This window comes from Anomaloglossus baeobatrachus, chromosome 11, assembly GCF_048569485.1.
Source record: "Anomaloglossus baeobatrachus isolate aAnoBae1 chromosome 11, aAnoBae1.hap1, whole genome shotgun sequence".
Lineage (NCBI taxonomy): Eukaryota > Metazoa > Chordata > Amphibia > Anura > Aromobatidae > Anomaloglossus > Anomaloglossus baeobatrachus.
In genome coordinates this window covers 180,681,187-180,708,596 of record NC_134363.1, presented here as the reverse complement: position 1 = coordinate 180,708,596, position 27,410 = coordinate 180,681,187, and the positions used below count along the sequence as shown (strand labels likewise).

Here is a 27,410-nt window from a genome sequence, read left to right as displayed (position 1 = left end):
CTCTCTCAGTAATATAGGCTGGATGTGAGCTCTGTGTGTCTCGCTCAGTAATATAGGCTGGATGTGAGCTCTGTGTGTCTCTCCCAGTAATATAGGCTGGATGTGAGCTCTGTGTGTCTCTCTCAGTAATATAGGCTGGATGTGAGCTCTGTGTGTCTCTCCCAGTAATATAGGCTGGATGTGAGCTCTGTGTGTGTCTCCCAGTAATATAGGCTGGATGTGAGCTCTGTGTGTCTCTCCCAGTAATATAGGCTGGATGTGAGGTCTATGTGTCTCTCCAGAAATATAGGCTGGATGTGAGCTCTGTGTGTGTCTCCCAGTAATATAGGCTGGATGTGAGCTCTGTGTGTCTCACTCAGTAATATAGGGTGGATGTGAGGTCTGTGTGTCTCTCCCAGTAATATAGGCTGGATGTGATCACTGTGTGTCTCTCCCAGTAATATAGGCTGGATGTGAGCTCTGTGTGTCTCTCCCAGTAATATAGGCTGGATGTGAGGTCTGTGTGTCTCTCCCAGTAATATAGGCTGGATGTGAGCTCTGTGTGTGTCTCCCAGTAATATAGGCTGGATGTGAGCTCTGTGTGTGTCTCCCAGTAATATAGGCTGGATGTGAGCTCTGTGTGTCTCACTCAGTAATATAGGGTGGATGTGAGGTCTGTGCGTCTCTCCCAGTAATATAGGCTGGATGTGAGCACTGTGTGTCTCTCCCAGTAATATAGGCTGGATGTGAGGTCTGTGCCTCTCTCCCAGTAATATAGGCTGGATGTGAGCTCTGTGTGTCTCTCCCAGTAATATAGGCTGGATGTGAGCTCTGTGTGTGTCTCCCAGTAATATAGGCTGGATGTGAGCTCTGTGTGTCTCTCCCAGTAATATAGGCTGGATGTGAGGTCTGTGTGTCTCTCCCAGTAATATAGGCTGGATGTGAGGTCTGTGTGTCTCTCTCAGTAATATAGGCTGGATGTGAGCTCTGTGTGTCTCTCCCAGTAATATAGGCTGGATGTGAGCTCTGTGTGTGTCTCCCAGTAATATAGGCTGGATGTGAGCTCTGTGTGTCTCTCCCAGTAATATAGGCTGGATGTGAGCTCTGTGTGTCTCTCCCAGTAATATAGGCTGGATGTGAGCTCTGTGTGTGACTCCCTCAGTAATATAGGCTGGATGTGAGCTATGTGTGTCTCTCCCAGTAATATAGGCTGGATGTGATCTCTGTGTGTCTCTCCCAGTAATATAGGCTGGATGTGAGCCCTGTGTGTCTCTCCCAGTAATATAGGCTGGATGTGAGCCCTGTGTGTCTCCCAGTAATATAGGCTGGATGTGAGCTCTGTGTGTCTCTCCCAGTAATATAGGCTGGATGTGAGCTCTGTGTGTCTCTCCCAGTAATATAGGCTGGATGTGAGGTCTATGTGTCTCTCCAGTAATATAGGCTGGATGTGAGCTCTGTGTGTGTCTCCCAGTAATATAGGCTGGATGTGAGCTCTGTGTGTGTCTCCCAGTAATATAGGCTGGATGTGAGATCTGTGTGTCTCTCTCAGTAATATAGGCTGGATGTGAGCTCTGTGTGTCTCTCCCAGTAATATAGGCTGGATGTGAGCTCTGTGTGTCTCTCCCAGTAATATAGGCTGGATGTGAGCTCTGTGTGTGTCTCCCAGTAAAATAGGCTGGATGTGAGCTCTGTGTGTCTCTCCCAGTAATATAGGCTGGATGTGAGGTCTATGTGTCTCTCCAGTAATATAGGCTGGATGTGAGCTCTGTGTGTGTCTCCCAGTAATATAGGCTGGATGTGAGATCTGTGTGTGTCTCCCAGTAATATAGGCTGGATGTGAGATCTGTGTCTCTCTCCCAGTAATATAGGCTGGATGTGAGATCCGTGTCTCTCTCCCAGTAATATAGGCTGGATGTGAGGTATGTGTGTCTCTCCTAGTAATATAGGGTGGATGTGAGCTCTGTGTGTGTCTCCCAGTAATATAGGCTGGATGTGAGATCTGTGTGTCTCGCTCAGTAATATAGGGTGGATGTGAGGTCTGTGTGTCTCTCCCAGTAATATAGGCTGGATGTGAGCACTGTGTGTCTCTCCCAGTAATATAGGCTGGATGTGAGCTCTGTGTGTCTCTCCCAGTAATATAGGCTGGATGTGAGGTCTGTGTCTCTCTCCCAGTAATATAGGCTGGATGTGAGCTCTGTGTGTCTCTCTCAGTAATATAGGCTGGATGTGAGCTCTGTGTGTCTCTCCCAGTAATATAGGCTGGATGTGAGCTCTGTGTGTGTCTCCCAGTAATATAGGCTGGATGTGAGCTCTGTGTGTCTCTCCCAGTAATATAGGCTGGATGTGAGCTCTGTGTGTGTCTCCCAGTAATATAGGCTGGATGTGAGCTCTGTGTGTCTCTCCCAGTAATATAGGCTGGATGTGAGGTCTATGTGTCTCTCCAGTAATATAGGCTGGATGTGAGCTCTGTGTGTGTCTCCCAGTAATATAGGCTGGATGTGAGATCTGTGTCTCTCTCCCAGTAATATAGGCTGGATGTGAGGTCTATGTGTCTCTCCAGTAATATAGGCTGGATGTGAGCTCTGTGTGTGTCTCCCAGTAATATAGGCTGGATGTGAGATCCGTGTCTCTCTCCCAGTAATATAGGCTGGATGTGAGGTCTGTGTGTCTCTCCTAGTAATATAGGGTGGATGTGAGCTCTGTGTGTGTCTCCCAGTAATATAGGCTGGATGTGAGATCTGTGTGTCTCGCTCAGTAATATAGGGTGGATGTGAGGTCTGTGTGTCTCTCCCAGTAATATAGGCTGGATGTGAGCACTGTGTGTCTCTCCCAGTAATATAGGCTGGATGTGAGCTCTGTGTGTCTCTCCCAGTAATATAGGCTGGATGTGAGGTCTGTGTCTCTCTCCCAGTAATATAGGCTGGATGTGAGCTCTGTGTGTCTCTCTCAGTAATATAGGCTGGATGTGAGCTCTGTGTGTCTCTCCCAGTAATATAGGCTGGATGTGAGCTCTGTGTGTGTCTCCCAGTAATATAGGCTGGATGTGAGCTCTGTGTGTCTCTCCCAGTAATATAGGCTGGATGTGAGCTCTGTGTGTGACTCCCAGTAATATAGGCTGGATGTGAGATCTGTGTGTCTCTCTCAGTAATATAGGCTGGATTTGAGCCCTGTGTGTCTCTCCCAGTAATATAGGCTGGATGTGAGCTCTGTGTGTGTCTCCCAGTAATATAGGCTGGATGTGAGCTCTGTGTGTCTCTCTCAGTAATATAGGCTGGATGTGAGTTCTGTGTGTGACTCCCAGTAATATAGGCTGGATGTGAGATCTGTGTGTCTCTCTCAGTAATATAGGCTGGATGTGAGCCCTGTGTGTCTCTCCCAGTAATATAGGCTGGATGTGAGCTCTGTGTGTGTCTCCCAGTAATATAGGCTGGATGTGAGCTCTGTGTGTCTCTCTCAGTAATATAGGCTGGATGTGAGTTCTGTGTGTGACTCCCAGTAATATTGGCTGGATGTGAGATCTGTGTGTCTCTCTCAGTAATATAGGCTGGATGTGAGCCCTGTGTGTCTCTCCCAGTAATATAGGCTGGATGTGAGCTCTGTGTGTGTCTCCCAGTAATATAGGCTGGATGTGAGCTCTGTGTGTCTCTCTCAGTAATATAGGCTGGATGTGAGCCCTGTGTGTCTCTCCCAGTAATATAGGCTGGATGTGAGCTCTGTGTGTCTCTCCCAGTAATATAGGCTGGATGTGAGCTCTGTGTGTCTCTCTCAGTAATATAGGCTGGATGTGAGCTCTGTGTGTCTCGCTCAGTAATATAGGCTGGATGTGAGCTCTGTGTGTCTCTCCCAGTAATATAGGCTGGATGTGAGCTCTGTGTGTCTCTCTCAGTAATATAGGCTGGATGTGAGCTCTGTGTGTCTCTCCCAGTAATATAGGCTGGATGTGAGCTCTGTGTGTGTCTCCCAGTAATATAGGCTGGATGTGAGCTCTGTGTGTCTCTCCCAGTAATATAGGCTGGATGTGAGGTCTATGTGTCTCTCCAGAAATATAGGCTGGATGTGAGCTCTGTGTGTGTCTCCCAGTAATATAGGCTGGATGTGAGCTCTGTGTGTCTCTCTCAGTAATATAGGCTGGATGTGAGTTCTGTGTGTGACTCCCAGTAATATAGGCTGGATGTGAGATCTGTGTGTCTCTCTCAGTAATATAGGCTGGATGTGAGCCCTGTGTGTCTCTCCCAGTAATATAGGCTGGATGTGAGCTCTGTGTGTGTCTCCCAGTAATATAGGCTGGATGTGAGCTCTGTGTGTCTCTCTCAGTAATATAGGCTGGATGTGAGTTCTGTGTGTGACTCCCAGTAATATTGGCTGGATGTGAGATCTGTGTGTCTCTCTCAGTAATATAGGCTGGATGTGAGCCCTGTGTGTCTCTCCCAGTAATATAGGCTGGATGTGAGCTCTGTGTGTGTCTCCCAGTAATATAGGCTGGATGTGAGATCTGTGTGTCTCTCTCAGTAATATAGGCTGGATGTGAGCCCTGTGTGTCTCTCCCAGTAATATAGGCTGGATGTGAGCTCTGTGTGTGTCTCCCAGTAATATAGGCTGGATGTGAGCTCTGTGTGTCTCTCCCAGTAATATAGGCTGGATGTGAGGTCTGTGTGTCTCTCCCAGTAATATAGGCTGGATGTGAGGTCTGTGTGTCTCTCTCAGTAATATAGGCTGGATGTGAGCTCTGTGTGTCTCTCCCAGTAATATAGGCTGGATGTGAGCTCTGTGTGTGTCTCCCAGTAATATAGGCTGGATGTGAGCTCTGTGTGTCTCTCCCAGTAATATAGGCTGGATGTGAGCTCTGTGTGTCTCTCCCAGTAATATAGGCTGGATGTGAGCTCTGTGTGTGACTCCCTCAGTAATATAGGCTGGATGTGAGCTATGTGTGTCTCTCCCAGTAATATAGGCTGGATGTGATCTCTGTGTGTCTCTCCCAGTAATATAGGCTGGATGTGAGCCCTGTGTGTCTCTCCCAGTAATATAGGCTGGATGTGAGCCCTGTGTGTCTCCCAGTAATATAGGCTGGATGTGAGCTCTGTGTGTCTCTCCCAGTAATATAGGCTGGATGTGAGCTCTGTGTGTCTCTCCCAGTAATATAGGCTGGATGTGAGGTCTATGTGTCTCTCCAGTAATATAGGCTGGATGTGAGCTCTGTGTGTGTCTCCCAGTAATATAGGCTGGATGTGAGCTCTGTGTGTGTCTCCCAGTAATATAGGCTGGATGTGAGATCTGTGTGTCTCTCTCAGTAATATAGGCTGGATGTGAGCTCTGTGTGTCTCTCCCAGTAATATAGGCTGGATGTGAGCTCTGTGTGTGTCTCCCAGTAATATAGGCTGGATGTGAGCTCTGTGTGTGTCTCCCAGTAATATAGGCTGGATGTGAGCTCTGTGTGTCTCTCCCAGTAATATAGGCTGGATGTGAGCTCTGTGTGTGACTCCCAGTAATATAGGCTGGATGTGAGCTCTGTGTGTCTCTCTCAGTAATATAGGCTGGATGTGAGCTCTGTGTGTCTCTCCCAGTAATATAGGCTGGATGTGATCTCTGTGTGTCTCTCCCAGTAATATAGGCTGGATGTGAGCTCTGTGTGTCTCTCCCAGTAATATAGGCTGGATGTGAGCCCTGTGTGTCTCTCCCAGTAATATAGGCTGGATGTGAGCTCTGTGTGTCTCTCCCAGTAATATAGGCTGGATGTGAGCTCTGTGTGTCTCTCCCAGTAAAATAGGCTGGATGTGAGCTCTGTGTGTCTCTCCCAGTAATATAGGCTGGATGTGAGCTCTGTGTGTCTCTCCCAGTAAAATAGGCTGGATGTGAGCTCTGTGTGTCTCTCCCAGTAATATAGGCTGGATGTGAGGTCTATGTGTCTCTCCAGTAATATAGGCTGGATGTGAGCTCTGTGTGTGTCTCCCAGTAATATAGGCTGGATGTGAGATCTGTGTGTGTCTCCCAGTAATATAGGCTGGATGTGAGATCTGTGTCTCTCTCCCAGTAATATAGGCTGGATGTGAGATCCGTGTCTCTCTCCCAGTAATATAGGCTGGATGTGAGGTATGTGTGTCTCTCCTAGTAATATAGGGTGGATGTGAGCTCTGTGTGTGTCTCCCAGTAATATAGGCTGGATGTGAGATCTGTGTGTCTCGCTCAGTAATATAGGGTGGATGTGAGGTCTGTGTGTCTCTCCCAGTAATATAGGCTGGATGTGAGCACTGTGTGTCTCTCCCAGTAATATAGGCTGGATGTGAGCTCTGTGTGTCTCTCCCAGTAATATAGGCTGGATGTGAGGTCTGTGTCTCTCTCCCAGTAATATAGGCTGGATGTGAGCTCTGTGTGTCTCTCTCAGTAATATAGGCTGGATGTGAGCTCTGTGTGTCTCTCCCAGTAATATAGGCTGGATGTGAGCTCTGTGTGTGTCTCCCAGTAATATAGGCTGGATGTGAGCTCTGTGTGTCTCTCCCAGTAATATAGGCTGGATGTGAGCTCTGTGTGTGTCTCCCAGTAATATAGGCTGGATGTGAGCTCTGTGTGTCTCTCCCAGTAATATAGGCTGGATGTGAGGTCTATGTGTCTCTCCAGTAATATAGGCTGGATGTGAGCTCTGTGTGTGTCTCCCAGTAATATAGGCTGGATGTGAGATCTGTGTCTCTCTCCCAGTAATATAGGCTGGATGTGAGGTCTATGTGTCTCTCCAGTAATATAGGCTGGATGTGAGCTCTGTGTGTGTCTCCCAGTAATATAGGCTGGATGTGAGATCCGTGTCTCTCTCCCAGTAATATAGGCTGGATGTGAGGTCTGTGTGTCTCTCCTAGTAATATAGGGTGGATGTGAGCTCTGTGTGTGTCTCCCAGTAATATAGGCTGGATGTGAGATCTGTGTGTCTCGCTCAGTAATATAGGGTGGATGTGAGGTCTGTGTGTCTCTCCCAGTAATATAGGCTGGATGTGAGCACTGTGTGTCTCTCCCAGTAATATAGGCTGGATGTGAGCTCTGTGTGTCTCTCCCAGTAATATAGGCTGGATGTGAGGTCTGTGTCTCTCTCCCAGTAATATAGGCTGGATGTGAGCTCTGTGTGTCTCTCTCAGTAATATAGGCTGGATGTGAGCTCTGTGTGTCTCTCCCAGTAATATAGGCTGGATGTGAGCTCTGTGTGTGTCTCCCAGTAATATAGGCTGGATGTGAGCTCTGTGTGTCTCTCCCAGTAATATAGGCTGGATGTGAGCTCTGTGTGTGACTCCCAGTAATATAGGCTGGATGTGAGATCTGTGTGTCTCTCTCAGTAATATAGGCTGGATTTGAGCCCTGTGTGTCTCTCCCAGTAATATAGGCTGGATGTGAGCTCTGTGTGTGTCTCCCAGTAATATAGGCTGGATGTGAGCTCTGTGTGTCTCTCTCAGTAATATAGGCTGGATGTGAGTTCTGTGTGTGACTCCCAGTAATATAGGCTGGATGTGAGATCTGTGTGTCTCTCTCAGTAATATAGGCTGGATGTGAGCCCTGTGTGTCTCTCCCAGTAATATAGGCTGGATGTGAGCTCTGTGTGTGTCTCCCAGTAATATAGGCTGGATGTGAGCTCTGTGTGTCTCTCTCAGTAATATAGGCTGGATGTGAGTTCTGTGTGTGACTCCCAGTAATATTGGCTGGATGTGAGATCTGTGTGTCTCTCTCAGTAATATAGGCTGGATGTGAGCCCTGTGTGTCTCTCCCAGTAATATAGGCTGGATGTGAGCTCTGTGTGTGTCTCCCAGTAATATAGGCTGGATGTGAGCTCTGTGTGTCTCTCTCAGTAATATAGGCTGGATGTGAGCTCTGTGTGTCTCTCTCAGTAATATAGGCTGGATGTGAGTTCTGTGTGTATACAGGGTACTGCCGATTTTATGATCGCCGATTAGCTTATTTTCTATCCTGTACGTCTGTATTTCTTTTCTGATTATCTGCAGCCTGTTTTCGCTGCCTGCCTTGAGATCATAGATAGTTTGTGATTTCTCCACATTGTGGAAATCTGTGAATCACCCACTCCTTACTGTGGTTTCTAACACTGTGATACAGGAGAATTGATTGAAAAATTCTAATATGCATAAAGACTTAAAATGGAAGTTGCTTAGTTTTCCCTCTAGGAAGCAAATGAACAATTCAAAAACAGTGTGAAGATCAGGGGCGTATGACCGCGGTTGCAGACATTGCCACTGCGACCAGGCCCAGGGGTGCAGGGGGCCAGTCAGTCCTTGCTTCAGCTAGATGTGTGTCCGAGGGCACGCATCCAGCTGAAATACATCAGAGCAAAGAGACCCGACGGGTGCCTGCACTGTGATGTGCCGGCCACTGATTAAGGCCTTGAATATTCATTGCTCCCCATGCACACGATCCTGTGCATGGGGAGCAGAGAATATGCTGTAAGTGGCCGCACATGACATTGACGTCATGCACTGCGTCACTTACACGCAGGATGCCGGGGGAGTGTACGGAAGGGGAGTACAATCGTTTTTGTTTTGTTTACTGTGTGCGGCACGGTGGGGGGCTATATAAGATGATGGGGGCTATACACCGGGATGAGGGGGGTATATACCAAGATGAGGGGCTATATACCAAAATGGAGGGCTATATACCAGGATGGGGGACTATATACCAGGATGGGGACATATACCAGGCTGGGGACATGATGGGGTCATGACGGGGAATATATACCAGGATGCGGCCATGATAAGGACGTATACCAGGATGAGGTCGTATATACCATGATGGGACCATATATACCAGGATTGGGCCATGATAGGAACATATATACCATGATGGGGCCATGATGAGAAATGTATACCGGTATGGGGCCATGATAGGGACATATATACCATGATGGGGTCATATATACAAGGATGGAGCCATATATACACCATAATAGGGCCATATATACCAGGATGGGCCATGATGGGGACATATACCATGAGGGCGTCATTATGGGGATATATACCTGGATGGGGCCATGAAAGTGGACATATATACCAGGGTGGGACCATATATACCATGATATAGCCATGATGGGGTCATACACCAGGATGGAGCCATGATGTGGACATATACCAGGATGGGGGACATATTTACCAAGAGGCGGCACAGAATAGGGGACATTAGTACAGGATGTGACATTAGTACACAATGAAAGAGGAGGAGGAGGGGAACTTGTATTTCTTTATATGATTTACAATGCTTCAATGGCCCAAACATCTGATGAACATATGGGGGGGGGGGGCCCAGGCTCAAACTTTGCACCGGGACCCATCAGACTCTAGATACGCACTAGTAAAGATGTATATAGTCTAAAGGGGGCTTTACACGCTACGATATCGTTAATGTTTGGTCGCCGGGGTCAAGTTGTTAGTGACGCACATCCGGCGTCATTAACGATATCGCAGCGTGTGACACTGACCAGCGACCTTAAGCGACCTCAAAAATGGTGAAAATCGTTCACCATGGAGAGGTCGTCCCAAAGTAAAAAATCGGTAAGGGTTGTTTAGCGTTGTGGTTCATCGCTCATGCAGCAGCACACATCGCTATGCGTGGCACCGCATGAGCGAGGAACGTCTCCTTACCTGCCGCCGGCCCCAATGAGGAAGGAAGGAGGTGGGCGGGATGTTACGTCCTGCTCATCTCCGCCCCTCTGCTTTGATTGGCCGGCCGCTTAGTGACGTTGCGGTGACGTCGCTGTGATGCCGAACGTCCCTCTCCCTTGAAGGAGGGATTGTTCGGCAGTCACAGCGACGCCGCCGATCAGGTAAGTACAGTTAGGTCCAGAAATATTTGGACAGTGACACAAGTTTTGTTATTTTAGCTGTTTACAAAAACATGTTCAGAAATACAATTATATATATAATATGGGCTGAAAGTGCACACTCCCAGCTGCAATATGAGAGTTTTCACATCCAAAATCGGAGAAAGGGTTTAGGAATCATAGCTCTGTAATGCATAGCCTCCTCTTTTTAAAGGGACCAAAAGTAATTGGACAAGGGACTCTAAGGGCTGCAATTAACTCTGAAGGCGTCTCCCTCGTTAACCTGTAATCAATGAAGTAGTTAAAAGGTCTGGGGTTGACTACAGGTGTGTGGTTTTGCATTTGGAAGCTGTTGCTGTGACCAGACAACATGCGGTCTAACTGTCAATTGAGGTGAAGCAGAACATCCTGAGGCTGAAAAAAAAGAAAAAATCCATCAGAGAGATAGCAGACATGCTTGGAGTAGCAAAATCAACAGTCGGGTACATTCTGAGAAAAAAGGAATTGACTGGTGAGCTTGGGAACTCAAAAAGGCCTGGGCGTCCACGGATGACAACAGTGGTGGATGATCGCCGCATACTTTCTTTGGTGAAGAAGAACCCGTTCACAACATCAACTGAAGTCCAGAACACTCTCAGTGAAGTAGGTGTATCTGTCTCTAAGTTAACAGTAAAGAGAAGACTCCATGAAAGTAAATACAAAGGGTTCACATCTAGATGCAAATCATTCATCAATTCCAAAAATAGACAGGCCAGAGTTAAATTTGCTGAAAAACACCTCATGAAGCCAGCTCAGTTCTGGAAAAGTATTCTATGGACAGATGAGACAAAGATCAACCTGTACCAGAATGATGGGAAGAAAAAAGTTTGGAGAAGAAAGGGAACGGCACATGATCCAAGGCACACCACATCCTCTGTAAAACATGGTGGAGGCAACGTGATGGCATGGGCATGCACGGCTTTCAATGGCACTGGGTCACTTGTGTTTATTGATGACATAACAGCAGACAAGAGTAGCCGGATGAATTCTGAAGTGTACCGGGATATACTTTCAGCCCAGATTCAGCCAAATGCCGCAAAGTTGATCGGACGGCGCTTCATAGTACAGATGGACAATGACCCCAAGCATACAGCCAAAGCTACCCAGGAGTTCATGAGTGCAAAAAAGTGGAACATTCTGCAATGGCCAAGTCAATCACCAGATCTTAACCCAATTGAGCATGCATTTCACTTGCTCAAATCCAGACTTAAGATGGAAAGACCCACAAACAAGCAAGACCTGAAGGCTGCGGCTGTAAAGGCCTGGCAAAGCATTAAGAAGGAGGAAACCCAGCATTTGGTGATGTTCATCGGTTCCAGACTTAAGGCAGTGATTGCCTCCAAAGGATTCGCAACAAAATATTGAAAATAAAAATATTTTGTTTGGGTTTGGTTTATTTGTCCAATTACTTTTGACCTCCTAAAATGTGGAGTGTTTGTAAAGAAATGTGTACAATTCCTACAATTTCTATCAGATATTTTTGTTCAAACCTTCAAATTAAACGTTACAATCTGCACTTGAATTCTGTTGTAGAGGTTTCATTTCAAATCCAATGTGGTGGCATGCAGAGCCCAACTCGCCAAAATTGTGTCACTGTCCAAATATTTCTGGACCTAACTGTATGTGTGACGCTGCGTAGCGATAATGTTCGCTATGGCAGCGATCACAAACAATCGCATGCGCGAAGGGGGCGGGTATTTACACGGTCACTATCGCTAGAAATTGCTAGCGATATCGCTACCGTGTAAAGCCCCCTTTAAAAGCAATTGATAAATTATTTGCAACATAACCTCAGTCTGCATTATCACATGGATATTTTTGCTCGTGGGTTTTTAAGCCCGTTCTGTATGTTGCACGTGGACCGTCCGTGTACAGGCACAGTATTTTATTCTTATCTTTTTCCATTGCAAACAATCTCCAGGTCACTTTTTGTGTTTACATTTATGTCACTTTTTAATCTTCAGTCTTTGGGGATAAAATGTCTCTATGTCCTCGGCCTTTGTAGCTGTAAATAGCTGCCACAATTAAATCAGGAGCACATATTACAGCCCGGCGTGTGATCTTTAAGAGAGGCAGGAGACAGATTAAGATCTGCAGTCCCAGCCTTTTACCATCTCCTGTGCATCATCAAGTCATATTAGCTTTTATATTCTGAGAGATGACGGGTGTCCTTCAGCCCTAGCCGAGACTTTGCAGCCCCACTCCGATCACAGCGGTGCCACCATGTAGATGGGTGGGATTTTTTAATTGCCTGTGGGCCGTTAACATTCAGAATTAGTTTTGGTAACTTGAAAACTGCTCCAATCTGCATATCTGTGCAGCTTCAGCCACAACGTGTGATCCCTGTCTTACAGGGAATCTGTAAGGTGATTTTGTAGTACAATACTATTGTTATCATTAAATAGGGCTTTAGGAGACCTTACAGGATCAGTAACATACCGCTCCTGAAGCCATCAGGAGCTACAAGGAACTGCATCCTGTCAAAGATGTAGGGCCTACCCCCAGGGACCCAGTAGACTAGCGCCGGAAACACTAAAACACATATAATCCCTGTTTTTCCCTTCCCCAAGGATTGGTGACAGGCTACGGTTGGACCCAGTGGATGGCCACCTAGGGGTGGAGCCGATCCAGTCCACTAGACGACAACCAGGGAGGAGGGGTCAGACAGTCAGTAAGTGGAAGTGAAAGGAGATGGACGTAACCGTACTGACGGGAGTGTGTAACAGTGACCTGTCAGGCGCAGGCGTTTGGTTGCCAAAGGAGTACGGGGGAGTACTCTCAGAACCATAGCACCGACGGGGTGCAGAGCCCTAGGTCAGGCAAATGCTCCAGGCAGACCTGATAAAATCTGCACAGTGAGGAGACCGTCCAGGACCTCACCGACCATAAAGTCCGGGGCACAGCAGTGATGGGAGAACCAGGGCCCGGAAAAGAACACCGACCCTACAGGCTTCAAACTGCCTGCCGTACGGACTAAAGACTAAGACTACTAGGAGGGGACCCCCAGACGCTCCAAGCCACGGGGATCCACCAACCAGAGACCGGTGCAGGGGAAAGAAGCCACCAGGTCACCAATCCGGCACTGGGACTAAGGGAACCAGTGGTGAGGACCAGCCTTCTTCAGGTTGCAAGCCATAACAACGCTGTGAGTAACCAGTTACACTGCAATCCCTTGTGTGGCCTACCTTTTTTCCGCGCCTAACTCCATCACCTACCCCCCTGGGGCCTGGGCCTACTTGCGGAGGGCCCAACATCCAGGCTGCCATTAACATTAAATCAGCCCCAGCGGCGGCTCTATCTACATAGCCGCAACCCGCAAGTGGCGTCACGACAAAACCTTTATTATTACTCCCCTGTAAATAACCCCTTTCAAGCGACTCCCAGGGTCATGGAACCGGAAACCGGCCACCCAGCGAACTGTCCCAGTAAATATACTGCCCGGGACAGAGTACCCCAAATCCCTGGGGTGCGTCAGTAACTTTTATTGTTGTAGTAAGCTCTGTACAATTCAGTGTCTCGTGCACCTCTCAGTGCATTCACTATCACTGCTGAGGTCTGGGAGGGAATATGGGTGGGGGCCGCAGTGCAAATGCAGTTCAGATTTACTATCGCTGATTTCGGCACTGAGAGGTGGGAGGGGTGAACAGGGCATATACAGTTTGTATTTACATATGCTTGACTAGTTACTAGTCACACTAAATTCTACAGAGCTTACAACAAGGTAACAGGATAAGGTAGAACAGTAAAACTTGTTGATCCTGAAAGGTTTCCTAGTAAAGGAGAACATTAGTGTTGTACTAGAAAATCATCTGATAGATTCCCTTTAAGCGAGGAAGGTGGCACATTAAAACCTGTAGACCCACCCGTCCTCTATCTGCCGTGAAACATCAAGTCATATCAGTGATGTATTCTGAGAGTATTCAGGAGCAGACAGATCAAATGTCCTGGAAACTGCTCCTAACCAGATAAATATCATACACAACTGGGGGCTTGAGAAGACTTCATAGATCCATGGCATTAAAAGATGTGTGAGCTTTTAAGGGGCTATCCAGAACATTGATATTGATGACCTCTGAAGATGGGACCATCAATATCAGACCAGGGATGAGACGCCCTGCATCCCCACCCATCAGTTGATAGAAGACACAACATTATGTTGACACTTGGATATTGCCGCTCAGTTTATACCAAAGTGAATAAGAAGAAAGATTTGTAGAACCCAAGAGCAATCCATGGCCACCAAATCAGAGCCCTATGAACCCCCCCCCTACCTGCTGGGAGCTTATTCAGGTTTTTATGCCAGACACAAGATCATATGTACATTGCACTGCAAAAGGACGTCACACGGGGCCTACTACCAAGTAAGAGGAGGTTCATAGGACTGTGGTCTAAAAGCCATGGACTACCAATGTGGCTACTGGAATATTTTTGCTCATCTTTAAATATGCTCTAAACTGCAGGACTAAACAATCACTGATCTCGGGGAGACCAGCCAGAGAAAACACTGCCGGCAGCCAGCGAAGGCGCTCGACAGTGAAATCCTAGGTATATTGCCCCCTGGGAAGTATGCAAATCAAAAGGGTCCATAGAGCCTCTGTTGGAGTCTCGACACGGAAAATAGCTACTACTAGGCATTGCTCCCACCTGGCCAGAATCCTACTCCACACTGATGAGGGGCAATACCCCAAAACAGCTATTTGTGGATGGATACCTGGCCTTGGTATTTCCCTTGTCATATCTTTAAACTCGTCAACAGCTGGATATTGACTAAAAGGGCCACTTAATATGGTGGTTATGATGGTCTCTTAAAAATAGCCACTCCTTGGCTAGGTCCTTCCCGGAGGGATATCTGGCTATTTTCCCTGTCGAGAGTCCTAACAGAGGAGCCACAGACCTTTTTGATCTGCATACTTCCCAGGGGGCAATGCACCTAGGATTTCACTGTGTTGGACACCTTTGCTGGCTGCCGGCAGTGTTTTCTCTGGCTGGTCTCCCCGTGATCAGTGGTTGTTTGGTCTTGCTGGTCTACTAGGTATTGCTCCCACCTGGCCAGAATCCTACTCCACACTGATGAGGGGCAATATCCCGAAACAGCTGTCTGTGGATGGATACCTGGCCTTGGTACCCTTTTGATTTGCTAAACTGCAGGACCTGAGAGCAACCAATATACAGAGCTGGGCTGTTTCAACTCCTTACACTGTTAGCTCCCGGGAACTGCCAGTGTCGGGAGGGCTGACCCCTAATGATCTGATATTGATGGCCTACTCTAAAGATAGATTATCTCTTTATCAGTCCCTGACAATCCACTTTAAATAACAATTCCCAATGAAATGCTATTAGATTTGTCTTCTTAGGGTACCGTCTCACTAAACAACGTACCAGCGATTCCGACCACGACATGACCTGGTCAGGATCGCTGGTGCGTCGCTACATGGTCGCTGGTGAGCTGTCAATCAGGCAGATCTCACCAGTGACCAGCCACCAGCGACTCGTGGAAACGACGCTGCGCTTGGTAATTAAAGGTAAATATCGGGTAACTAAGGCGGGCTTTGCACGTTGCAACATCGGTAACAATGTGTTACCGATGCTGCAGCGATAGTCCCGCCCCCGTCGCACGTTCGATATATAGTGAAAGCTGCCGAAGCGATTATTATCGCTACGGCAGCTTTACACGCACATACCTGCCGTGCGACGTCCCTCTGGCCGGCGACCCGCCTCCTTCCTTAGGGGGCGGGTCGTGCGGCGTCACAGTGACGTCACACGGCAGGCGGCCAATTAAAGTGGAGGGGCGGAGATGAGCAGGATGTAAACATCCCGCCCACCTCCGTCCTTCTCATTGCAGCCGGGAGGCAGGTAAGGTGAAGTTCCTCGCTCCTGCGGCTTCATACACAGCGATGTGTGCGGCCGCAGGAACGAGGAACTACATCGTACCTGTCGCTCCCCCGGCATTATGGAAATGTCGGAGGCTGCAGCGATGATACGATGACGACGATTTTGCGCTCGTTCATCGTATCATCTAGGATTTACACACTACGACATCGCAAGTGACGCCGGATGTGCGTCACTTTCGATTTGACCCCACCGACATCGCACCTGCGATGTCGTAGTGTGCAAAGCCCGCCTAAAGGTCCAGTCACACTAAGCAACTTACCAGCGATCCCAACAACGATAGGGATCGCTGGTAAGTTGCTAGGAGGTTGCTGGTGAGATGTCACACTGCGACGCTCCAGCGATCCCACCAGCAACCTGACCTGGCAGGGATCGCTGGAGCGTCGCTACACGAGTTGCTGGTGAGCTCACCAGCAACCAGTGACCAGCCCCCAGCACCGCGTGGAAGATGCTGTGCTTGGTAACTAAGGTAAATATCGGGTAACCAACCCGATATTTACCTTGGTTACCAGCGCACGGAGCTACACGTGCAGAGAGCAGGGAGCAGCGCACACTGAGCGCTGGCTCCCTGCTCTCCTAGCTACAGCACACATCGGGTTAATTACCCGATGTGTGCTGCAGCTAAATGTGCACAGAGCAGGGAGAAGCGCACACCGCTTAGCGCTGGCTCCCTGCTCTCCTAGTTACAGCACACATCGGGTTAATTACCCGATGTGTGCTGCAGCTAAATGTGCACAGAGCAGGGAGCAGCGCACAATGCTTAGCGCTGGCTCCCTGCTCTCCTAGTTACAGCACACATCGGGTTAATTACCCGATGTGTGCTGCAGCTAAATGTGCACAGAGCAGGGAGCAGCGCACACCGCTTAGCGCTGGCTCCTTGCTCTCCTAGTTACAGCACACATCGGGTTAATTAACCCGATGTGTCCTGCAGCTACATGTGCACAGAGCAGGAGCCGGCACTGACAGTGAGAGTGGAGGAGGCTGGTATCAAAGGTAAATATCGGGTAACCAAGGACAGGGCTTCTTGGTTACCCGATGTTTACATTGGTTACCAGCCTCCGCAGAAGCCGGCTCCTGCTGCCTGCACATTTAGTTGTTGCTGTCTCGCTGTCACACACAGCGATCTGTGCTTCACAGCGGGACAGCAACAACTAAAAAATGGCCCAGGACATTCAGCAACAACCAACGACCTCACAGCAGGGGCCAGGTTGTTGCTGGATGTCACACACAGCAACATCGCTAGCAACGTCACAAAAGTTGTTCGTTAGCAGCGATGTTGCTAGCGATGTTGCTTGGTGTGACGGGGCCTTAAGCAAAATGCTTTGCTTGGTCACCCGATATTTACCCTGGTTACCAGAGCACACCGCTTAGCGCTGGCTCCCTGCACTCGTAGGCAGGGTACACATCGTGTTACAAAGCAAAGCGCTTCGCTTAGTTACCCGATGTGTACTCTGGCTATGTGTGCAGGGAGCAGGCACTGGCAGCCTGAGAGCGGCGTACGCTAGTAACCAAGGTAAATATTGGGTAACCAAGCAAAGCGCTTCGCTTAGTTACCCGATGTGTACTCTGGCTACATGTGCAGGGAGCCGGCACTGGCAGCCTGAGAGCGGCGTACGCTAGTAACCAAGGTAAATATCGGGTAACCAAGCAAAGCGCTTCACTTAGTTACCCGATGTGTACCTTGGTTACCAGCGTCCACAGCTTCCAGACGCCGCCTCCCTGCACTTTCAGATCATTGCTCTCTCGCTGTTAAACACAGCGATGTGTGCTTAACAGCGGAAGAGCAACGAGTAAAAAAAATGAACTCACAGCAGGGGCCAGGTCGCTGCTTAGTGTCACACACAGCGAGATCGCTAAGGAGGTCATTGGTGCGTCACAAATCCTGTGACTCAGCAGCGATCTCGCTATGTGAGAAGTAGCCCTTAGTTGAGATTCACAAAACTGGCAGTCATTGACTGCAGTAGACAATAGTAGAGAGAAATCAAATGATATTATCGTGTCATTCTCTCTCCTGATAACCCTGTGATTCTGATAATAACAATGCATTAGGTAATCAGAAATATAATGGCCGCTCTGTTATCTGTCCCCAGATATCTACTGTGGTACACCACCGGAAATAGATGACGGAACAATCACCTTTATAACAGGATTGAATGAAACCAAATACAACGCCAAAATCCAGTACGAGTGTAGAAGTCCGTACTACTATATGAAAGACGGGAAAGGTGAGAAGTGGATCACAAAAGTAATAGATCCTCAAAGAGGAGCTTCTTTCTCTAGTTCTCGGGAATATACGGCTCTAGGGGTGCTTGGAAGAGATTTATAAACAATATGACCAACGTACCGGAAGCTTGGAGAAGACCGGAATCGGTCAATTTTTACCGATCTGTAGGTGAAGACTGGCACAAGAGCCTAAGAAAAATTGTCAGATTAGATCCTCTACTATGACGAGAACATATAAATATTTAGATCCTAAATTAAATCATCCTACATTAAACTTGTAAAGGAATCCAGCTCACCCACGTCTGACCTCACCGCACCTCAGACACGGATCCGGCCTTGCCCTGGCCGCAGCAATGAGAAATGAAGGAAAGCGATCCAGCTGGATCGCTTTCCTTCATTCATCCTACATTAAACCTATATTCATCTGGTGGCTGGGAGACGTACTCTAGGCAGCTTCTCATAAGAGGAATCAGTCCGCCTCCTAAAGGCTATTACCCCACCATCCTAAGATGCTCTATTGAACCACTCATGGAGAAAAGAAAAGGGTCTCCCCCAAACTGTTCACACAAGTTGGAAGCTACAAATGTACCCAATGTCTTGTGCTGAAGTATTAAGATTTCCCTTCACTGAAACTAAGAAGCCAAGGCAGACCCCTGATAACAGCCCTGAGCATTATCATCCTCCAACATCTGTAGAGCGGGCACAATGCAGCCAGGGGGTAACGTTCTCCATTCACCAAACCCAGACTCCTCCATCAGACGCAGATAAAAAAGCGCGATACATTGCTGCACAGAACATGTCTCCTCCAGAGCCCAGTGGTGGTGGCAGCTTTACGCCACCCTATTTGATGCTCAGCATTGTGCTTGGTGATGTATGGCTCGGCATTGTGCTTGGTGATGTATGGCTCGGCATTGTGCTTGGTGATGTGCGGCTTGGCATTGTGCTTGGTGATGTATGGCTCAGCATTGTGCTTGGTGATGTACGGCTTGGCATTGTGCTTGGTGATGTGCGGCTCGGCATTGTGCTTGGTGATGTACGGCTCAGCATTGTGCTTGGTGATGTACGGCTCGGCATTGTGCTTGGTGATGTACGGCTCGGCATTGTGCTTGGTGATGTATGGCTCAGCATTGTGCTTGGTGATGTACGGCTCGGCATTGTGCTTGGTGATGTACGGCTCAGCATTGTGCTTGGTGATGTACGGCTCGGCATTGTGCTTGGTGATGTGCGGCTCGGCATTGTGCTTGGTGATGTGCGGCTCGGCATTGTGCTTGGTGATGTACGGCTCAGCATTGTGCTTGGTGATGTACGGCTCGGCATTGTGCTTGGTGATGTGCGGCTCGGCATTGTGCTTGGTGATGTGCGGCTCGGCATTGTGCTTGGTGATGTACGGCTCAGCATTGTGCTTGGTGATGTACGGCTCGGCATTGTGCTTGGTGATGTACGGCTCGGCATTGTGCTTGGTGATGTACGGCTCGGCATTGTGCTTGGTGATGTACGGCTCGGCATTGTGCTTGATGATGTACGGCTCAGCATTGTGCTTGGTGATGTACGGCTCGGCATTGTGCTTGGTGATGTACGGCTCGGCATTGTGCTTGATGATGTACGGCTCAGCATTGTGCTTGGTGATGTACGGCTCGGCATTGTGCTTGGTGATGTACGGCTCGGCATTGTGCTTGATGATGTACGGCTCGGCATTGTGCTTGGTGATGTACGGCTCGGCATTGTGCTTGGTGGTGTACGGCTCGGCATTGTGCTTGGTGATGTACGGCTCGGCATTGTGCTTGATGATGTACAGCTGCTTGGCAATGAAGCTCCTGGCGGGTGCAGTGTTTGTGCTGATGTTACCAGGTGGAGATCTGGACTTTGCAGTTATGGGGTCCGCATAACAGTGGTGATTTTTCTGCCCTCTTATCGTCATTACTCGGTCCCCCACTCTAACATTACGGGGTCTCCACTTATTGGCTGAGCTGCTATGGTTCCTTCCACTTCTAAAAATCACAGGTGATAGGAAACATTTAGGAGGAAGAAATGCCATGAACGGACTTATTACCCCCGGTGGCTCCTATTAGAAGACCACACTCACAATCAGTGAGCTCAGTAGAACAAGATACCCGTTCACAAATAAGGCAGACGGCATGGCGGCGGGGGAGAATTTTATTCCCTTGTGCCAATGGGGCAGAATGAGAAAACCATGAATGCTATAATTAGGACACGTGAATACCTTTAACCACATACAGTGTAATTCAATCCATTGCCACGTGTCATGGATTTTTCTCAGAACTGAAAGGTTTTCTCTAAGTTGATGATAATGGAAGTTTTTTTTTTTTTTTCAGGAACTTATCGATGTGGAGCGGATGGTGCCTGGGAAGATATTCTCACTTTAAGTAGAGACCTCCCAGTTTGTGTTCCTGGTAATTTATTTGCATTTCTTTGACTCAAGAATAAACCAGATACTTGTCATTATTTTATATGCTCCTGTCAAGAAGAAATTGTGTTCTGACACCAGAAGTTGCTGTCCCAATCTAACTCTACAGAGATGTCCTGAGACTCTTCATTCTTAGGAAGGTTTAGGGGACCTAAAGGCGGCGTTACATGGGACGATTTATCGTGCGTTCACACGAGCGATCGTACCCGCCCCAGTTGTTTGTGCATCACGGCGCGATTTGTTGCCTATGTCGCGCGAAGTCGTTTACTCCGTCACATGCACTTACCTCCCGAACGACCTCGCTGTGGGCAGCGAACATCCTCTTCCTGAAGCGGGAGGGATGATCGGCGTCACACAGCGGCCGCCCAATAAATGCGAAGGGGCGGAGATGAGCGGGACGTAACACCCCGCCCACCACCTTCCTTCCTCATTGCTGGCGGGATGCAGGTAAGCTGTTGTTCATCGTTCCCGGGGTGTCACACGTAGCGATGTGTGCTGCCTCGGGAACGACGAACAACCAGAGCACAGAAGGAGGAACGATTTTTAGAAAATGAACGACGTGTTAACGAGCAACGATAAGGCGAGTATTTTTGCTCGTTAACAGTCGCTCGTAGCTGTCACACGCTACGATATCTCAAACGATGCTGGATGTGCGGCACGGAATCCGTGACCCCGACGACATATCGCCCGATATATCGTAGCGTGTAACACCCCCCTTAGTCAGAAGTTCTTCTTTAGAGCAGAATTATTTCAAAAAGTAAGAAATGCTAAAAACCGAACAGCATGCAGCCTCAAAAAATTGGGAGAAACTGTCACGCTAGGTTCGGGGAGTACAAAGTACAAGGGAAGGGGGAGATGGTGACCCCTGACCAAACCTACCACTGGCCCCTGGGGTCCCTCTCCACCCTAGACAGGTTCCGTACTTATGCACAGAACCGGATACATGGCCCTAGAGCTGGGCCCTAGATAGGCAACGGGTGGGATGAGCTCGTCAACCCCACTAAACACTAAAGAAGATACAGGGAGCACACACATGAGGAAAGCACCTGAACAACTTATCTCTAGATGTCTCAGGAAGAAGTTCAGTAAAGAGCAGCAACGATCCTACAGATGAGTGCAAGCTGCCTGCTTGCATCCAGGGCTTGTGAAGGAACTGAATATCACCAGCTCAAGTCCAAGGAAAATGAGAGTACTTAAACCCAGGGGGTAACACAGATGATTAGCATCTGAAAGGAAGAGGATCTCTCCTAGGTCCTAAAGGGAAAAGGATGAAAACCAGCAGTAGAGATACCTAGTACACTGAATACTGACAGCAGGAATAATAGAAAGTCAAGGAAAATTTTTCACAACCAAACGCTGTGATCTTCTATTGCCAGAAACCACAGAACTGTGTCACCAGTGGCAGAAGCTCCCATTGTAAGTCCTTTGTTGTATAATATTTATTTTTTGTTTAGGAGGTTTCTGAACATTTACAGGAAAGAGAGTAAAATAGTTTTATGTATTCAAAACCTGCATCTCAATTCTCAACAGGAGAAAGTTTTGTTAATGACTCAAAATCTCTCACTTTTGCATTCACTATTACAATTGTTTTTATATTGGCAGATTGTGCTCTGAAGAGAGACACGGCGAGTTCACGCATCATAGGTGGGAGGAATGCCCAGCTCGGCCAATTTCCATGGCAGGCCCATATAACGACAGAGGATAGTCGAGGAGCTGGAGTTTTATTACACGATAAATGGATCATCACTACAGCAAGGTTATTGCAAGAAGTAGATCTGTCCCAAGTTGTGATAAAACTGGGCACCACATCATTGCGTGAAGAAAATTATATCCAGGGTGAGCCTGGAGAGGTTTTTATCCATAAAGACTACGGAAACGGCACAATAGATAATGACAATGACATTGGCCTTATTAAACTGAAAAATAAGATTCCAATAGGAGAAAATGTCCAAGGAATCTGCCTTCCGACCAAAGAGGCGCATTTCCATATTTCGCACCGTGAAAGTGATCACCATGTAGGCATCGTAGCAGGATTTGGGCAAACTGAGATGTCCAGGATTTCATCTAGGCTGCTGTTTGTGGAGGTGGATGTAGTGGAACAGCAGACATGCAGAGAAGCCTATCAGAAAAGATATGATAGGGTAGTATCCGAGAACATGATCTGTGCTGGTCACGCTGAAGGGGGAAGGGATACTTGTACTGGTGATGCCGGGACAGCATTGGCATTTTTAGATGCCAAAACCAATAAATGGTTTATTGGTGGAATAGCATCCTGGGGGTCAAACTGTGGGGACAAGCATTATCCGGGTGTGTATACAAGAGTAAGCAACTACCTCGACTGGATAGAAAACATTATAAAGAACAATTAGAAACAAAAAGATGAAATAAAATATCTGTCTATGTCTACTCAACTTCAATTGTCTCTCTAGTTAACATTGTCAATAATGAAGAAGGCACTGTAATTAGACCTTTGACCAAAACAATTAAAATACTGGATAAATAGTCTTTGTATATGTCGGGAACCCACTGTCTACACAATCCTCTCCCAAGGAACCACTGTGTTTCCCCAATAATAAGACAGGGGCTAGGGCTTTTTTCTTTTGGGGGGGGAGGGGGGGATGGTTCTTATACAGCTCTGGCAAAAATTAAGACACCACTGCAAAATTGTCAGTTTTTCTGATTTTTCTCTAGATAGGTATGTTTTTGAGTAAAATGTAAAATATTCTTTTATTCTACCGTGTTTCCCCGAAAGTAAGACAGTGTCTTACATTCTTTTTACCCCCAAAAGTGCCACTATGTCTTACTTTCGGGGTATGTCTTATATTGGAAAAAATCCCACAGCAATTGCAGCAAGTCTCCATGCAATGTACCGTATGGGGACTTGCCGCGATTGCGCCCTAAGTGTACCGCAAGTTAAGGAAACTTAACCACCAGCGGCTGCACATGAGGGCACTGAGGCTGCGTGATTTTGTATGTTGTCCATGGTCCTGATGGACCACGGACAACATTACTGCAATATTTCAACATTTCTCGGTAGCCGAGCGTTCAGCTGAGCGCCAGACCGCCGGCATGTGTCAGCTCTCAGCTGAGCGCTCGGCCGCCGGCATGTCAGGGCGCTCAGCTGAGCGCTCGGCCGCTGTAACTGTACTGTAAAGAAGAAAAAAAATAAAGAAATAAATTTTTACTACGTCTTACTTTCGGGGTACGTCTTACATTAGCCGACCCCCCCAAAACCCCCACTACGTCTTAATATCGGGGGTGTCTTACTATCGGGGAAACAAAGTATAAACTACTGACAACGTCTCCGAATTTCCAGGCAATCAATTTTGCATTTATTTTCTGAAAATGAGAAATGGTCACAATAACAGAACAATGCACATTGCTTCCAGACCTCAAATAATGCAAAGAAAACAAGTTCATAATCATTTATACACAACCATACTAATAATGTTTTATCTCAGGAAGATTCAGAAATCAATATGTTGTGGAATAACCATGATTATTATTAATCCCAGCTTTCATGTGTCTTGGCTGCTTTCCACCAGTCTGTCACACTGCTTTTGGGTGACTCCTGGTGCAAAAATGTAAACAGTTCTTTGTTTGATGGATTTTGACTATCCGTCTTCCAGAGGTTTTCAAAGGGGTTCAGGTCTGGAGATTGGGCTGGCCATGACAGGGTTTTGATGTGGTGGTCCTTCTGTGACGCCCTGGACTAGCCAGGTAGTCACGGACATAACACACACACACACCCCCTCCCCTGGATAGTTACACTAGTCAGACACAAAACCCTTGTTGCCTCCCTCCAGGGGCTGATGTCCACAGCAGGTGGGGCAGAGCCAGGTGGTTGGCCCCGCCCATCGAGGAGTTCACAGGCTTGGAGGCAGGGAAAGCAGTCAGTCAGTTTGAGTTTTCAGTTAGTCAGTGGAGCAGATAGAGTTTGGAGTTGAAAGTGAAAGGAGTAACACTGCTGGTGTCTGGGTAGGAGCCCATGCACTGTCAGCAAGGTTGGCAGACGGTGGTGGCCGTCTGCAGGAGTTAGTGGATCACCGCGGAATCGTAGGACCGGGGTCGGGCGGTGGCCCGCCGGTACCGAACCGGGGAGTGGAGTGAAGCTAAGCACAAAAGGCAGGACCATCGGACCCCGACTAGGCTTGGAGCCACCGACAAAGGTCAAATCCGACAGTGACCGGAACGCCAGGGGTTTCCTAACACCCAAGACCCGACAGAAGGCAACAGTCCACACCGTGAGGATACACAGCCACCGCCCAAGGGCTAGAGATCCAAGGACCAGCGCCTGCGGGCAAATCGGGCTCCTCCGGTACCTATATGCCGGGGAGCGGACTACCGTTGGGAAGCCATCGGAGTCAACACAAAGTACACAGGTGCAGGGAAAGACAGCCACCATCACCTGTCCGGGGAGAGCGAAGACACTGCAGCCGGCTGCGGGACCCGTCCATCCAGCTGTTTGGTTTACCAGAGACTCTGTGACTTTGTGCCTGAGTGAGTACCACAGTGCCATCCGGCACCGCGCCGCGCTGCCCCTGCAAAACCCCAGCCATCCAGCCTCCCCATCTCACCACCGGGCCCCGGGATCACCAACCCCTACCCATGGAGGGGGAACCAACATCCTAGCTGCTCCCTGGCATCGCTCCCGTGATCCCCGTCACCAGCAGCGGTGGTGCCCATCATCACCACGACCCGTGGGTGGCATCACGAACTCTCCCCCCAAAACCAACAACCCTTCCCCTTTTCACTCGCCGGGCGAGGAGCGCTGCTCGAGTCCCCGGGTCCGGCCCACCGCTCGAGCCATCGAGCAGCACCCAGCAGAGGCCCCGGACCCGAGCGTTAGCGAGCGCGGATCCTCCGCCCGCGACACTTCATCCACACATTGATTGACCTAGCTGTATGGCATGGTGCATTGTCCTGCTGGAAAAAAACAGTCCTCAGAGTTGGGGAACATTGCCGGAGCAGAAGGAAGCAACTGTTTGCCAGGATAATCTTGTATGTGGCTTGATTCATACGTCCTTTGTAAAGTTTAATCTGCCCAATTCCAGCCTTGCTAAAGAATCTCCAGATCATCACCGACCCTCCACCAAATTTCACAGTGGGTGCAAGACACTGTGGCTTGTGTACCTCTCCAGGTCTCCGTCTAATCATTAGATGACCAGGTGTTGAGCAAAGCTGAAAATTACACTCATCAGAGAAGATTAGCTTACTCCAGTCCTCTGTGCTCCAATCCTTATGGTCTCTGCCAAACTTTAGCCTGGCTCTCCATTGCTACTCGTTGATGAAAGGCTTTTTTCTAGTTTTACATGACTTGAGCCCTGCCTCTAGGAGCCTGTTATGAACTGTTCTTGCCGTGCACTTCACCCCAGCTGCCATTTCCCATTCCTTTTGTCAGTCACTTGATGTCATCCTGCGGTTGCTGAGTGACATTGGAATAAGATGATGGTCACCCCGGTCAGTGGAGAGTCGCTTTCGCCCTCTGCTGGTCTGTAGCTTTGTTGTCCCCAATGTCTGCTGCTTGATCTTGTTGTAATGGACTGCCGTCTTAGAAATTTTAAAGGATGGAGGCAACATGACACTCACTGTAACCCTCTGCTAGTAAAGCCAGAATTGAGCCCTTCTGTTCCTCATTCAAGACTTTTTTTTTCAACTCCTTTGGCATCCAGCTTGTCTTATTGCAGGAGGATTGTGAAGACCACAGCAGTGGTTTTCATACTTTCCCTCGTTAAATAAGATTTGGTTCAGGTGATCACCTAATCAGAAGCACATTAAGTAGAATGAGGTAACTCTGGTTGGAATTCAATTGATACTGGAATGGAATGGCTGTCAGACATGTAGAGAAGATGATTTTTATAAAACTGCAGTGGTCTCTTAATTGTTGCCAGAGCTGTATATGCCTTCGTGCCCAAGGATAGCACACAATTCTCAGTATCTCTTCTGAGCTGAGAGTGATAGCTGCGTAGACATATACACTGTCGCTCTCAGATCAGGAGTGCCGGCTAATTAAGTTAATGAATATTCACCCTCTTCGCACCCAGAACCTTGCCCATCGCTGAGTGCTGCACAGCACCAACACTATGCCTGCTGTACTGTATCACCATATGAAAATTGCATCGCAATCCTATTGGCTCTCCTGACCTGAGAGTGACAGCTGCATAGACATACATGTTGTCACTCTCAGGTGAGGAGAGTCGTCGATTGTGACGCGATCCTCAGGCTGGCAGTACTGGTGATACAGCAGGCAGAGTGCAGGCGCAGTGCAGGACTCGAGAGGTGGGTGGGATTACAGGAGAGAAGGCTGAATATTCACTCTCTTAATCAGCCATGTGCTTACTCACTGCAATTATCGGTGACAGCACTCCTGATGACAGTGACGGTGTATATGTCTATGCAGCTGTCACTCAGCTCAGGAGAGCCACTGAGGATTGTGATGCGATCCTTGTACAGTGATACAGTACAGCTGGCACGGACGGCAATGTGAAGAGACGTGTTTGTGGAGCTCTCCTGCAAACTCCCTTGATAAATCCCTGAATACCGCTGTTATCACTGCCTCAGCCGGCTGTCAGGAAGATAAGGTGGTGAGGACTTATCTGGAGTGAGTCTGGTGGACGCAGAGAGGTGCCATGGTCCGTCACAGGCAAAAAGATAATGGAGGCGGGAAAGTCCCCAGCTCTCAGGATGGTGCCATGATAAGGCAGGAAGCTGAGAAAGTGAATGCAGCCTGTCAGGAGAGGATGCAGGTCGCAGCAAGGCTGGAGAAATTTGCCCGGACTTCAGAGAAATCACATCAGCATACAGATAACAGAGGTGAGGAGGGAGAAGACAATGCCAGCTCTGATGAGATGGGGGATGGTGAACAGCAGCAAGATAAGACAGGAGAAGTAGAGGAAGCACATAGTGCAGACCAGGCTCCAGAAAACCCCACTTTAAAGGACATTTTTGCAGTGGTGTCTTTTTGTAAAGAGGCTCTGACTTCCCTGACGAAGCAAGTTAAGGGATTACAGGCAGAGGTTGCTGACATTAAGAAAGACCTCAAGAAAGCAGACCTGAGAA

General features: G+C 48.3%; 1 protein-coding gene across 1 annotated transcript in view; it reads left to right on the top strand.

Annotated features, from left to right (window-relative positions):
* LOC142256441 (mannan-binding lectin serine protease 2-like) overlaps positions 1–22,720 on the top strand; it is a 35,302-nt gene extending 12,582 nt beyond the window's left edge. The window contains exons 5-7 of the mRNA XM_075328129.1: positions 17,794–17,928; positions 20,260–20,337; positions 21,954–22,720. Of these exons, the coding sequence (XP_075184244.1) occupies positions 17,913–17,928; positions 20,260–20,337; positions 21,954–22,720 (861 nt within the window). The 5' untranslated portion in view covers positions 17,794–17,912. The remainder of the gene's footprint in view (positions 1–17,793; positions 17,929–20,259; positions 20,338–21,953) is intronic.
* The last annotated feature ends 4,690 nt before the right edge of the window (positions 22,721–27,410 follow it).